Source organism: Neophocaena asiaeorientalis, unplaced genomic scaffold, assembly GCF_003031525.2.
Source record: "Neophocaena asiaeorientalis asiaeorientalis breed wild unplaced genomic scaffold, Neophocaena_asiaeorientalis_V1.1 scaffold44, whole genome shotgun sequence".
NCBI classification, from domain to species: Eukaryota; Metazoa; Chordata; class Mammalia; order Artiodactyla; family Phocoenidae; genus Neophocaena; species Neophocaena asiaeorientalis.
In genome coordinates, this window is record NW_020173678.1 from 1,002,943 (window position 1) to 1,016,733 (window position 13,791).

At 62.3% G+C, this 13,791-nt stretch overlaps 1 protein-coding gene across 1 annotated transcript in view; it reads right to left on the bottom strand.

Moving 5' to 3' along the window:
* Positions 1-3,187: 3,187 nt before the first annotated feature.
* Positions 3,188-13,791, bottom strand: part of CACNA1S (calcium voltage-gated channel subunit alpha1 S) — a 60,539-nt gene continuing 49,935 nt past the window's right edge. Inside the window, exons 30-43 of the mRNA XM_024749656.1 lie at positions 13,741-13,790; positions 12,965-13,056; positions 12,215-12,374; positions 11,162-11,289; positions 10,096-10,192; positions 9,721-9,823; positions 8,864-8,965; positions 8,497-8,621; positions 7,039-7,167; positions 6,100-6,350; positions 4,883-4,968; positions 4,107-4,198; positions 3,800-3,928; positions 3,188-3,683 (exon numbers count right to left, since the gene is read on the bottom strand). Of these exons, the coding sequence (XP_024605424.1) occupies positions 3,432-3,683; positions 3,800-3,928; positions 4,107-4,198; positions 4,883-4,968; positions 6,100-6,350; positions 7,039-7,167; positions 8,497-8,621; positions 8,864-8,965; positions 9,721-9,823; positions 10,096-10,192; positions 11,162-11,289; positions 12,215-12,374; positions 12,965-13,056; positions 13,741-13,790 (1,796 nt within the window). The 3' untranslated portion in view covers positions 3,188-3,431. The remainder of the gene's footprint in view (positions 3,684-3,799; positions 3,929-4,106; positions 4,199-4,882; positions 4,969-6,099; positions 6,351-7,038; positions 7,168-8,496; positions 8,622-8,863; positions 8,966-9,720; positions 9,824-10,095; positions 10,193-11,161; positions 11,290-12,214; positions 12,375-12,964; positions 13,057-13,740; position 13,791) is intronic.

Sequence of the window (13,791 nt, forward strand, 5' to 3'; positions counted from 1 at the left end):
AGCGGGATCCCAAGTCTGCAGGGAACCGGCCAAGAGAAGCTAGGCGTGCGGCAGACAGCCCCTCTGGACACCGGCTCTGTCGGACGGCCCGGCTGACAGGAGGGGCCTGCCTGCTCCCCGCAAGGCCCCCGGCCCCCAGCCTTCCACACCCGTGTTCCTTTTATACTTTACCTGAGTGGCCTGGGGGCCCTCTATGGAGAAACCCAGCGATCATTTGAAGGGGAGCTGGGGAGAGGCAAGGTTTTGTACATTCTGACGAATTAGAACATCCTGCACGTTGCAGAGGAATCTGCCTGAACTCTCGGAAAGGGTGAGAGCTGGAAGGTTCCTCAGAGCCCGTGCGCACGTGGGCTGGGAGGCCCGGCACAGACGTGCCGGATGGCGCAGCCATCAGGGCTGTGGGGCTGAATCGCGCCTTGGCCCTCCTGCCCGCTGCGGGGCCTTGGGCACATTACCTGTCCTCTCCGTGTCATACTTGGAAAAGGAGGATGATACTTCCTCGGTATCGAGAGGATTAAATAGTGAATCTACGCAGGAGGCTTGGAGCAGGGCCTGCTGTACTGTTGGTATTCTGTACACGTTAGGTATTGATATAAGGTGCTCCGGTCCCACTTGTAAATGGAAACATCCTTCTATAGAGCTTGGCAGCATACGAAGCCCTTTCACGTGTGCCCCAGGTTATTTAGTTTTTCAGCCATGCTGCCAGGTGGATTATTTCAGCTCCCCGCCAAGAGGAGGCATTGGAGGGGACAGTTTGAGCAGCTGGCTGGGTGGGGCTGAAACTGAGGAGTCAGCCTGCACCTCCGGAGGCCGATTCCTGCCCCGCCTCCCCGGGCACTGGGCAGTGAGGGCGCGAGGCTGCAGCCCTGAGCCGGTGGCTCTGCACTTCTCAGCACTTCCCTGCATTTATCTGACAGTCATTGAGCTGCTCGTCTGTGTTGAAAAGTGCTCAGCTCTGGGGTTAAGGGCCAGCCTGGTGGACCTGCTCCTGCTTTCGTGGAACTTGGCCTCAGTCCGGTGTAAAATAAACGTCACAGAGCAGGGGTGACCCCGGCCGCGATGGGGAAACACGTGTCCCGTCGCTGGGCCACCTAGAGCGTTTCGGGGCATCCGGGGGATGCTTTCTGCAGGAAGTATTAGAGAAGCTGAGATGTGGAAGATGATGGCCAAGGGGTCCGTGGGGTTGAGGGTGCGGGAAGTTTCTCCCCACAACAGCATGTGACGCTCAGAGGGGCAGGCAGCTGCCCCCGGCTGGGCTGCAGGGCGCTGGGAGGGCAAGCACCCTGGCACGAGGGCCAGGGCTGGGTCGGAGCTGCCTGCAGCCCAGGCAAGGGTTCTGCACCATATTCTGAGGCTTTGGGGGCCTTTAAGGGTTTTACGTTGGGGGATAAGATAGCAGGTTTCTCTGTTTAGAAGGGTCAGGGTCAGGCTGGGAGGAAGGGAAGTGGTGCTGGGAGGCTGTTCCGAGGCACAAGAGACAAGGCATGAAACGAGGACTGAGTGTCAGGAAAGTCACCATGGGGAGGGGACAGGTTTGAGAAATACTTGGAGGGGGAGTCCACAGGGCACAGTGGGGGAAGGTAGGAGTCCAGACAACACTCAGACTCCCGGGTTGAACAGGGGGTAGGGCCCTGAGGTCAGCAGGCTGCGGGGACAGGTGAGGAGGTCGGCTTTGGACACGATGTGCTTTGGGCACGAGTGGGACATGCGCGGAGCTGATGAGGAGCGGCACAGGATCGGGGCTTGGAGGAGATGGGCCGGCCGCGCAGCTATGATTGTCAGGACTGCGTTAGGAGAGTGATGGGAGCCTCTGGGGGACTGAGCCAGCGGGAAGCAAGGCTGCAGGACACAGAACCCTGAGGACGCCCCTCCCCGGAGAGGTGGCTGGCCTGGGGACAGGTGACAGGGAGGCTGCAGGAGGGAGACGGGAAAGGGGAGGTAACTCGGGAGAGCCCAGGCCAAGGGCCTTGCAGGAAGAGGGGAGAGGTGACGGCACCTCACGAGGGTGAGCTCGGACTCCCAGGGTCTCAGAGCAGGGGTGGGGCCGAAGGCGGCCGCCTGGCACCAGGCGAGTGCAGGGGAGGGGAGCCGGCCCAGGTGAGAGGCGTGGTCCTCAGGAATGAACTAACCAGGTGACAGGGGAGAGACAGGTAGACAGGTGAGAGAGGGCAGGTAGACAGCAGGTAGCTGGACGGCAGGTGGACGGCCAGGATGGACATGCAGGTGGAGGAGGGCAGTGAGGAGGGGCGGACGGTGGCTGGGCTGGCCGAGGGTCGGCTGCAGGAGAGCGGGCTCCCGCTGGGTTGGGGGGCCGGGCGGGGAGCGAGGGGCACAGCGGGCTGTCCGTCAGGCTGGTGACAGGAGCTGTGGGAGGGATCTTCTGGGGGCATCTCTGTGCAGGAGGGAACAAAGCCTTGCTGAGGGTGGAGTGGGGGCGGGCCCCTGATGCTGAGGTTTGAGGAGGAGACGAGTGGAAATGGCTCCTCTGACGGGGACCCCGGGTCTGCAGGGCACCGGGGGCGTCATCCCCCTGCCCCGTGCGGCTCCCAGTCTGGGCGGCGGGGTTGCCAGGAGGTGCACGGGAGGCCAGTGGGAGAGCTGACGGCGGGGGGAGCGTCTGCCCGGGGAAGAGGGGAGGGCCCTGGTGGGACCCCAGTGCTAACTCTGCCCCTGGCTGGCTGTGTGACACAGGCACGCGAGCCGACTCTCTGGGCCTCCAGTGTGGCATCTTCAACATGGCCTCTCCCGCTGCTGGAGAACGAGCGGGTACCGTGTGTGACGGTGCTCTGGGGCTAGGATGTGTCTGCAGCTGGCACGCAGGAGGGAGTGGGGGCCACAGCCCGTGCTTCATCCTGTTACACACTGCTCCTCGGTGGGTGCGGGAGGGGAGGGGGGCACTGCGGGCTCCGCTCCCCCAGGCGGAGAGCAGGGCCCCCCCGAGGCTCTGGGGCCGGGCGGGCCGTGGACTCTGGCCAGGACAGCGGGGAAGGGTGGCTGCAGGGGACCTGCCCGGGGGGCTGCGCAGCGACGTCCAGGAGCACCGCCTCCTCCACGGAGGCCCCTCTGCTCCTGCGGGAGAATGATGCAGAGGGGCCTCCGTGGAACGGCGGGGGTGTGTGTGCGCGGAGGGTGTAGAAGGGCCCCCAAAGGAGACGAGCAGAGACAGGTGCCCTGTTGCAGGCCTGGAGACTTTAATGTCCTGCTGGCACTGACCAGGCCTCTTTGAATGACCCCAGAAGCTCCATCCCATCACGCCTCTTGCTGGTGAGGAGAAGGGCCTGTCCATCTACCTCCTGACCTTGTGGGTGGTTCCTGTCTGTTTGTCCGTCTAGCTGCTGAGATGGAGGGCTGCCGTGCTGGGCCAACCCTCCCACGCCAGCCCCCCACCCTTGGCCATGCCGGCTCTAAGCCCAGGCTGACACCCGTGGCCTTCACAGCCTGCGGGGAATGAGGGTCTCCTGGGAGCCCTGATGCGGGTCGAGGCTTCCCAGGGAGGACCCGAGGCTCCAACGCCCCCGGGCACTGGCCACACCCTCCAGGGTCTCTCGTCCCTTCAGAAGCTCGGCGGCTGCCACCTCCACTTCCTGCAGTTCCATCTGGCAGGCTTCCACCAGGGTGTGGCCCGTTGCCATGACGAACTTAGCATCAGCCGCCAAGGTGTCCAGGCCCCCTCGAATCAGAGCCTGCAGACACAAGAGGTGGCCGGGTGGGTCTTCCCGCGGAGCCTCAGCCCCTCTCCATCCCAGGCCATTGCAGGGCCACCCCGGGATGCAGTCCAGTGCCTTCCTAGCCCCCTCACCTCTCGGATCAGCAGGGCCATGGCTGGGGCCGGGCACCCGGGGGTACCATCCTTGGGGGGCGCTTCCTCGGGCAGGGACCCTGGGGTGGGGCTCCTCTCCTCGGGCACCAGAGACTGTGTCCCCACAAGCTGTCCCAGGTGCACAGAAGCAAAGACCCATCAGGAATGCTGGAGCCCACTGGGATCAGGAAGCCCCGGCTCTTCAGAGGGAGCCCCAGCCAAGACCCCCAGGAAGCGGGGGACGAGGGGTCCCGTCCCTTCTGCTGTTGAATTACCACTGCAAGCTCCCTGGCCTGTGGCCCATTACCTGGCAGGGGTTGGCAGGTGCCTGAGCTCCGCGTATCACCCTCCGGGGCAGCTGTCCCTGCAGCCTCTCCCCATGGGACTTGCTGTGGGGTCCTGTGGGCACGGTGGGCCGAGGGCCAGAGGGGCTGCTGACTCCTGTTGGGAGCCCTGGGTGGACAGAGCTCCCCTTGGCCAGTCAGCCCCGCCCTGAGATCCTCGGGGTCCTAGAGGGTGACACATGCCGAGGCCCAGCCCACCCCAGTCCTGGCGGAACTCCCCACTGCCCATCCCCCCAACTCTACGTGCCCTGGGCCCTGTCCCTGTGGGTTTGGGAGGGGATCAGGGCCAGAGCCTGACCAGCTTTGGCCCAGCTGATCTTGTGTTTGTGTGCGTGTGCGTCTGTGTTGGGGAACACAGCAAGCACCCTGGTCTCCTGTGAACTCCAGCCTCCTCGGGCCCCTACTGTCACACACAGCGGTCCAGGACCCACTGAGAGGCTGCCCGGTCATCTGCTGAAAGGCAGAGCTGAGGTGTCAGTGTGTCCGGGGCTGTCTTCAGCCGGGGTGGAGGGGTCCGAGCTTCCTGGTGTGCCAGGGAGGGCCCTTTCACAGTGCACCACCCAACCCCGGCTCCCTCAGTCACCTGGGTGGCCCCCTTCCTCTGCCTGGTGAGGAGCTGGTTCCCATCGCCACAGGCTCCCAGCCCTCCCGGCCACAGGCTCCCCAACTGGATGGAAGAGCGGCTCCCCAGGCCTTCCTGGGAGAAAGTCAGCCCCTCAGGAGCACAGGAGAGACTGACCCAGGGTCCCCTGGGGCCGGCCGGAAGCTCCTCCTCTGCTGGCAGGCGTCTCTGTCTCCCCTGGGAGCTCCCCTTCAGAGTGGACGCTGAAATGGAAGCACGGCTGATGGGGATACGGGCTCCCCCATCCCTGCCCTCTGTGGTCCCCACACCCTTTCCCTCAGGGTCTAGGCCCATCGCTCTGGAGTGGCCAGCCTCCTCTCCTCCCATCTGTACCCCTTTGCTCTTGGGCCCCTCCCACACCTGGCCAGCTCGGGCCTCACACCCCTGAGGACACTGCGTCTCAACCTTGGGTGCACGTGGATCACCCGGGAGCCCTCACATCTGGTCGCGGGGTGTCCCGCCCAGAGCCCACGGTTCTGGAAGCTTCCTCCATGCCCCTAAGCAGTTAGGTCCTGGGCCCTCGGCCTGCTCAGGACCTACTCTTTGACATCGCTTGGTCACAGTCGGATCACATGGCACGTTCTCCCGACAAGACTGCAATCCTCTGGGGGCTGGGCCGGGTCTGCACGTCCACAGCACCCAGCACCGCGGTGACCCCACGTGCAGGCGCCCTCCAAGACTTGCGGGCTGAGCTTGAGGGGTCTCAGGCCAGAAGGGGGTGCAGGCAGCCCCTGCCTGGGAAGTAGTGGTTCCCCGGGCCTCTGCCCTGTCCCGCCCATTCCTGAGGCAGGGGAACCCAGCCTCTCCAGGCCAAGGAGACGCCCAGTCCCTGGGCCCGCTGTCTAGAATAGAAGCTCTGCTTGGAGGCCAGCCCATAGGCCACGATGGCCGAGACCCTCTCTGCTCATCTTGCTGTTTTTCCTGACACTCATGTAATCACAGATGACATTCAGCCCTGGGTTGGCGACATGGGAACCACCTGGAACCCAAATCCAAGGGCTGAATCTTAATTCTTCAGGTTTCGTAGGATGCGCCCTCCCCTTCTAACCTAACGTGTGCCTTTCCCGGGTGAAAAGCCAAGACCGCGGAAGAAAAGCACCACTGGGCACTGACCGACACCGACCCGAGGCTGCCCCCTGCTGGCTACACACGTCTCTGCCGTCCAGGCCCGGCCTCCTGCGCCGCAAGGCGTGGGCTGGACCCCAAAGGGCGCAAGGCAAGCAAAGCACACCCTCCACTTTTCGGGGTGCCCCCAAAGGCCCGGAGCCCACTAACCATGTCTGTCCAGTCTCACCCCAGCCCCTACATGCCGGGCTGACGGTTGCCGCCACTACCTGAAAAATGCCGGGCTGTTGCCAGGGTTGCTGTTGCCACCGGCAACGTTGGCGTTGGCATTGTTGGTGTTGGCACGGGCAAGGGGGTTGGTGCTTGGATGCTGAGGGAAGTCCTCCAAGAAGACGGGTGACTCCAGCTCCTGCATCTCTATTTCAGTAAACTGGAGGGGTCTCTGGTTGGCCATGTGTGGAGGCAGGGAGTTGGTCCTTTCCAGGAAGCTGTCCACCTGGCCAAACAGGCCTCCGGTCCTCTGGGGGCGAGGAGGACAGGGGAGGGACTGAGACCAGGCACCAGGGATGGATGTGCGGGGGCTGCCACCCTGGACGACAGACGGCGCCAGGAACAAGGCCAGAGGAGAACAGGGCGGGCTGTGAGGCCGGAGAAGAGACCATCGCCCTCGGGGCGTTCTCAGTTTGATGGGGTACGCGGGACACCCGTAAGAACTGTACGGGGACCAGACACCGGGACGGGAAATGCAGGGTGTCGGGGAGCCCGGAACCAGGCAGTCTGGAGGACGGGCTCTAGTCCAACCTCCGAAAGGAACTTGCTGAGCGGTACTGGACTCAGACGGTCTCTCTGGGCCACCATTTCCTCATGAATAACCCAGAAGGTTCAGCTGGGTGGTCGTGAGGGACCCTCCAGCTCTAGGAGGGAGGACAGTGAGACAGGAAGCAGCTGGGGCATCTGATAACGGGGGCTTCCGATGGATGGACGTTGCCTCAGGCTTGTGGGGAGGGGAGGCCGGGGAGGCTGGGCAGAGGAAGGTGGGAAGGACGTGACACCTCAGGTAGGTGGGTCGTTGGTTCAGAGTCCTGGGAGGTGTGGGCGGCGGGTATCCTCAGCCCCCCCACCCCGTTCTGCGCGGTGGGGCTCCTGGCCTCCTTTCCGCTCCCTGGCCTGGAACGCGCATGCGCTGGCGTGGCCGGGGCCTCACTCACCCGGAATATCCCTTCCTCCATCGCGGCCTCCACCATGGCTCTCTCCAGCTCTTCCTCGGCCGTCAGGTCTCCGGAGATGGTGCGGCGGATCTCAGGGGCTGCCTCTTCCTCAAGGGTCCGCAGTCCGGCCTGGGGGCACAGAGGGACTCAGCGGCCCCCCCCCCAGGCCAGGAGGGGAGGACGCACTGCTTCTCATGGCCTCCCCCTGTCGAATTCGGGCAACCAGGGCTTCCCTGAAGGCCCAGCTCCGCCCCACCCTCTCCCACCCATTCGATCTCCCTGGGCTCCTGCTCTGCCGCTGGGATAATCCAAACCCTGATGGCTCCCAAGGCATCTTCTCTAGGCCTCACAGGGGGTTTCATCCCCCGCCCAGGCCTCCAGGCCGGGAAATCCTCTCACCAGTACAGCCTTTTAGACAAATGATCTCTTCCCATGGCACGTGCCATTTATACCATTTTTTGAGCTGATCAAAGTTCACATCACCAGCAACGGGACAAAGCAAGATCGGTGTCACCTGACAGTTTGCAGGGACAACGCAGCATCACTTCTGGGACACTGCTGTCCAAGACGCAAGCCCTCAATCTGTCACGAGGCAACACCGCACAAACCCGACGCGCTGGCTGGGAATCTTCAAAGTGTCAAGGTCATTTCAAGGAAAGACTGAGGGACTACAGACTAAAGGGATATGACAACTAAACGCACTGTGTGATTCTGGATCCGATCCTTTTGCCATAAAGGACATTATTGGGACCACTGGCACAACTTGCACGGGGCCTGAGGATTCCACGGGACTCATGCATCAGTTTCCTGATTTGGGTGGCCACATCAGGAGGGTATGTAGGAGGGTTATGGAGGAGAATGCCCTTGTTGGCAGGAAATACACACTGACCTGTTCTGGGTTGATAGGATTGACCCTCAAACGGTTCAGAAAGAAAAATTTTTTTTGTATCACACGTGCAACTTTTTAAATTGTGAGATTGTTTCAAAGTAAAAATTGAGATACATTTGTGAACGCACAGCCCGAACACGTGAATATTTTTTTAACGTATGCTTTATGTGCGATATACTTAACGTAAGAAACTGAAATTAAAAACAGGCAAGATAGCCCAAAGTTCTGGGTTTCTTTGCGTACCCAATGGGTCATTTCAAGCACCTCCCCTCCCCCGGGAAACCTGTTCTCTTTGGAGATCACTGCTCTCATCTAACCCAAATCTCTCCCTTGTGTTCAGGGGGATAGGACCACGGTTTAGGGTCGTATCATGCAGGGCTGGAAGGGCTCCTGGTTCTTCCCTTGAGGTCAAAGCATCTTCCATCCAGAGCTGTCATCTCTGCCCCTACTCGTCCTGGCTCCGTCCTGCCCTGTCTGCCCCCACCGCTGCCCCCAAGGACACAGAGAGGGAGCTGGAGTCTCGAGAGCATCTCAGCAGTGGAGCTCCCTGGTGCTCGGGATGGGCTTACCTGGATCTGCACGGTGTCCTTCTTGGGCCGGTACCCATAATATTCCTCCTGGCGCCTCATGAACTTCCGGAAGTGCTCCTGGATGAGAAATGTGGCGTAGAACTTCCCCACCGTCACCTCGTCATCTGCAGGGGGCGCAACAGGGGCCAGCGGGCATCTGAGGCTGGGGTCAGCGTAGCCGGGTCCAGGTGCCCCTCGCGTCCCCCTCCTCTGCTTGCCGATGTGACCCCGATGGCTGCCACAGGGTCCACCCAAGGCATTCACGGAGGGCCAGGCTGCTCTCCGACTCCCGTGGGGCTCCCTGGAAGCGACCTTCTCCCCTGTCCTCGGCCGCCTCTGCTCTCTGGTCTCCCAAAGCGGCGCCCACCTCCTATGGGAGGGATGACCTGGTCCAGAAGCTTCATGCTGGTCCTCTTCCAGATCTTCTTGATGATGGCCCGCAGCTCCTCGTTGGCCTGTTCGAAGTTACCTGGGGGCAAGGGACAGGCCAAGCCAACCGCACTTGACAAAGCCACCTAGCACTCCCCGAACCTCTCGCTCAGCAAATGTTGGCTGGGTTTTCCCTTGTGGCGGCTGCTTTGTGGGGAGGGCATCGCTGTTCCCCGGGGGCAGCCCGACCCTCAGGTCACATACGCACTCCCCACAGGCCTCGGCTTCCAGCACCTGGAGTGGCTGATTGGAGAGGCTGTCGCCCCCCATCCTCCCCTCTGCCCGCCCGCGCAGCAGCCTTCCATCCCCCACACCCCGTGGTCTGTCCCGCCTCCTCCAGGCAGCCGTCCTGCTCCTCTGCTTCATGCCTGCGAAGGCCCTGCTCACCTGGGCGGTAGCTCTGATGCTGCTGGGTCCCTGCGTGAGGGACACCCCCATCTCCTCCCAACTCCCATTTCATCTGTCCTCCCGGCAGGGGGGCCTGCAGGTTCAGTGGGGCCCCGTGCACACCCAGCAGCGGTCCAGCGGACCCCGGGGGGCCCCACCCCCGTGCTCACCCCGCCACTCCCTGGCCCACCCGCATCAGACCCGGCTGTGTGGGAACAGAGCCTTGGTGACCTTCGCCCTGCAGAATTTGGGGGCTCCCGCTGTGCCCTGAGGGACATGAGAACGTTGTGGTCACGGCCTGGGTCCTCCCTCTGCTTCTCCCCGTGACTCTTGATTCCGACCTTTAGCTCAGCTTCTGGTAGAATCCGCTAGAAAACTCAGCCCCTGAGAGGAGGGGACTGCCCGCACCTTCCGTCTTGATCTTGAGCGCCGTGCGGACCAGGGCGAAGAGAGTGGCGTTGAAGGTGACCGTGCCGTCGCTGTTCAGGGGCATGTTCATGCCCACCAGCCGCTGTGCAGAGAGGGGGCTCACTGCCAGGCCAGGACCACTGAGCCGGGGGTTCATCCTCACCCGGGCTGGGGGCCGGCAGGGGAGGGAACCGGGCGCTACGCGCTCCGTGACGGAGGGAAGGATGAATTGGAGACACTGTTGAGAGTTTAGGTCCCAGGCGTGTGGGGACCCAGGAGACGACTGCTCTGAAATGACTCACCCAGTCGGGCCCTCGCCAGTGTCCCTGCCCCAGGGCCAGGTGGGGGACACCCCTCGCTGGCAGCTCTGGTTACCTTACATGCTACCCGGTGTGGGCAGAACTTCCCAAAGCCCAGAGGGGGCTGGATCCTTCTCAGCAGGGTCACCACGTCCAGGTGTTTGATTCTGCCCCTGCGGTAGGACACCAGACCTGTGTACCTGGCAGTCCCACCCAGACCTCCCTTCCGGCTCAGAGAATGGCCGAGGGCGGGGGAGCCAGGAGACAGGGGGATGCTTCCTGATTTCCAACCGTGCTTAGGGAGTGGAAGCTGAGTGTCCATTTTAAAGAAGAAACGATGTTTGAATTCACTGTTGCCCACCACCAGGAATGGGCTCTCTTTTTTGGGGGGTGGTAAGAGGCCAGAATCCCCTCAGATATGGGATCTCCGGGCTGGAATCTGGACCTCACTTCTCCCATGGTGGAGCCTTCGCTGGGTTTTAGTCAAGCTGCCTGGGGGCTCTTGGGATGTATTAACAGAAGTAGAGGGTATGGATCAAGGGAGGTGGAAGCTCACTTCCAGGGGCTGGTAGGGAGCTGGAGACCATGTCATAGGTTGGGAGATTAAGTGAGATAATACACGTCGTGGTTGGCACAGCACCTGACACCTGGGAAACAGTCATCGAATGTGAGCTTATTACCTTCTGCGAAGGAAGGTAAGGCAGCTGTGCTTCCCAGCACTAAAGCGCACCCGAGGGCCCCGAGGGCCAGGTTAACGGCAATGCAGATTCCGTCATTCTGGGGTGAGGCCGGGGAGGTGGGCTCTGCATCTTTATAGAGCTCAGCTTCTTGGTCAGTGGACCACACTCTGAGTAGCCGGGGCTTAAACTGCCTGGGGAGGTAGTGAGTTCCCTGCTCCTAGAAGCATCCAAGCGAAGCTGGATGACCATCTCCCAATAAAGGCGAGGGGGCTTCTGCCCTGGGAGGCTGTAGGATCCCTCCCAAGTCTCTGTTCCGGGCCCTCGGATAATAAAGGGAGGGGCGGCCCCCTCCTTGTCGTTAGACTGGAGAGTGACTCGCTGTCGGACTCCAGGACGGGGTCTAGACCAGAGGAGTGGACGGTTGAGGGAGGGCCCAGCACAGAGCCTGCAGGAGGAACTCACTTAGCCTCTGGGTCATACTCTGCCCAGATGGCCTTGAATTCGTCCAGGTGATGAGGGCCCAGGATGGACCAGTCCCGTGTGAGGTAGTCAAAGTTGTCCATGATGACAGCCACAAAGAGGTTGATGATCTGCAGGAGGAGAACCGTGGGTTCCCTGCTCGGAAAGGCAGGTGGCACAGGGGGCGGGGCGGGGGGAATGGGGGCATCCACGGGGTCTGGGGTCCGTAGCTTCTCCTGCCTGGGCCCTGCCTCCGAGCCCTTCTGGTGACTACAACCCGCACACGCGCAGCCTGTGTCACGGCTCCGGCCCACGCGGTGTCCACTGCCGGGGCTCCTGGGGTTCATCCTTAAAAATCCCAACCTCAGCCTCTCGTCTGCCCCCCAGAGGGACGCTGGTCTCCCCCTGTGCCGCTCTTGTCTGTCCTGTATTGTTGGGTGTCCCTTTGAAATGCAAGGTGGCACTCAGTGAGTGCCTTCAGGGCTAAGGCTGTGTCCTGTTTGCCTTTCTGTCCCCTGCGCCGAGCCCAGGGAACGTTAGATGCTCAAGCAAGCGCCTTAGTGAACATAGAAAAGAAAAAGAGTGAAGAGCAAGGGCCTGGGGCTGGGGGGCTCTTTGTCTCCCGCGAGTGCAGATAGCAGCCCTGGAGCCTCAAAGCCACCTGTGCTCTGTTTCCGAGCCCACTGCTACCTCCTTCGGGACCTCGTTTCCAGAGTCTCAGCCTCCTCACTGGGGGGCAACTGCCTCTTCCAGGGAAGAGAGAGGGGCGAACGGCTTTACTCTGTTTTAGGGTAGAACCTCATTAAATTCTTTTGATTACCAATCGCTAACAACAACAGCAAAAAAGGGCCAAGCTCTTAGCAACTCCTCTGGAGCAGGCAAACGCACTCGGAAAACTCAGCCACGCCCAGGATGACCAGAACAGAGTCCCGTCTCCTGAGTCCCTGAGCTATAGGTCCCTGGAGAGACAGAGGCGCCGGGAGGCGGGGGGGTGGGGGGATCACCCTGCCTCAGCGCATCTCCCCGCAGCCCGGCCGCCCCGCCCTCGCGCCTCACCAGGAAGGCACAGAGCATGTAGAAGCTGATGAAGTAGTAGTAGGCGAAGTCGGTGCCACAGGTGCGCTCCTCCCCCGGGGCGTAGTCCGACTCGGGGTCGCATAGCTGGCCGTAGCTGCAGGCCAGCAGGATCTCCTGCCATGCCTCACCCGTGGCACACCTGGAAGGCAGGGCGCCGTGCGCCTCTCACTCTGGGCAGCGGCGGAGAGCAGGGCGTCGGGGGGAGCAGGCCGGGCGCCCCTGAGGACCCCGGGTTCACGTGCTGCCCAGTGTGAGCCAGGCCCCACTGCCCCCGTGCTGCGCGCGGTCCCCCCCAACTCTACCCCTCGTGGGGCCCCACAGGCAGGAACTGAACAAAGAAAGGGGGCTTCTCGGACAGAGGGGCAAAATCAATCCAGGATTCAAGTCACCGCCGGGGCAGCAAGAGAGCAAGAGAGCTGACCCGGGGTCGGCGAGGCCTCCCCGTCCCCCCAAGGGACATTCGAGCTCCATCGCCCGCCTCAGTGCAATGAGGGTGGGGAGATCTGCGGGACCCCACTCAGGACCGGCTGCCTCCTTTTCGACCCCCAGGGCACAGTGAAGACGAGGGCCACTCGCGCAAAAACGATTTAAACAGCGGCTCCGGCTGTATGGGGTGAGCATCTGAAATGGACAGCAGAGCCTTGGCGCTTCGGCGCACTGGGTCCACACACACGAAGCCAGCCTGCCCCGCGGACTAGGGGAGGGGTGGGGACGGCTGGGGCCTCTTGCCTGAACAGCAGAAGCACGGCCTGGGGGAAGGTCTGGAAGTTGTTGTTCCGGTTGATCTGGGTCCCGTCCACCAGGGCGACCTTCCCGAGCAGCTGCAGACCAGGAAGCACGGACAGTGGCACCCGCACGGGTCCCCCCCCCGGCCCGTCTCCCGCTGCCCCCTACTTCCTCCAAACCCCCTCCACTTCAGGCCCCGTCAGACCTGAAGCCAGACGAACTGGGCTGCAGTTGGCCCTCGAGCCTCGCAGGGGTATATAACTTTACAGTCAGCCCTTGGGCCCTCCGTATCCGGGGCTCTGCATCCACGGATTCAAACCACCACAAATCGTGGGGTACCACGGTACGTATTTACCCAAAAAATCGCGTATACGTGGACACGCGCAGTTGAAACCTGTGTTGTTCAAGGGTCACCTGTATTATCAAGGTTGGGTGAAGTTCTTCCCCTCAAGCCAAAGAAATCTGGGACGGGGGGGCCAGTTGCCCTAACCAAAAGCTAGTCAGGGACTCAATGTGGGGGGCAGGGTGCTCCAGGAGATCGCAGGCCGAGACCACCCGAACCTCTGACGGGGCCCTGGAGAGCAATCTGGCCCTTGTCCGTCTGCCCACAAAGCCTCCCCCGCCTCCATGCCCCGCGCTGCTTCCGCTTGACTGTTGTTGCGCCGTCTGGGGACCACCTCCTCCTCTGGTCCTGCAGCTGAGCCCAGGGCTGCCGCGAGGCCGGACGGGGGAAGGGTCCGGCCTGCACGCCGGCCAGAGGCTCCCCTCCCGCCCCTCACCTGCATGCCGATGACGGCGTAGATAAAGAAGAGCATGACGATGAGCAGAGC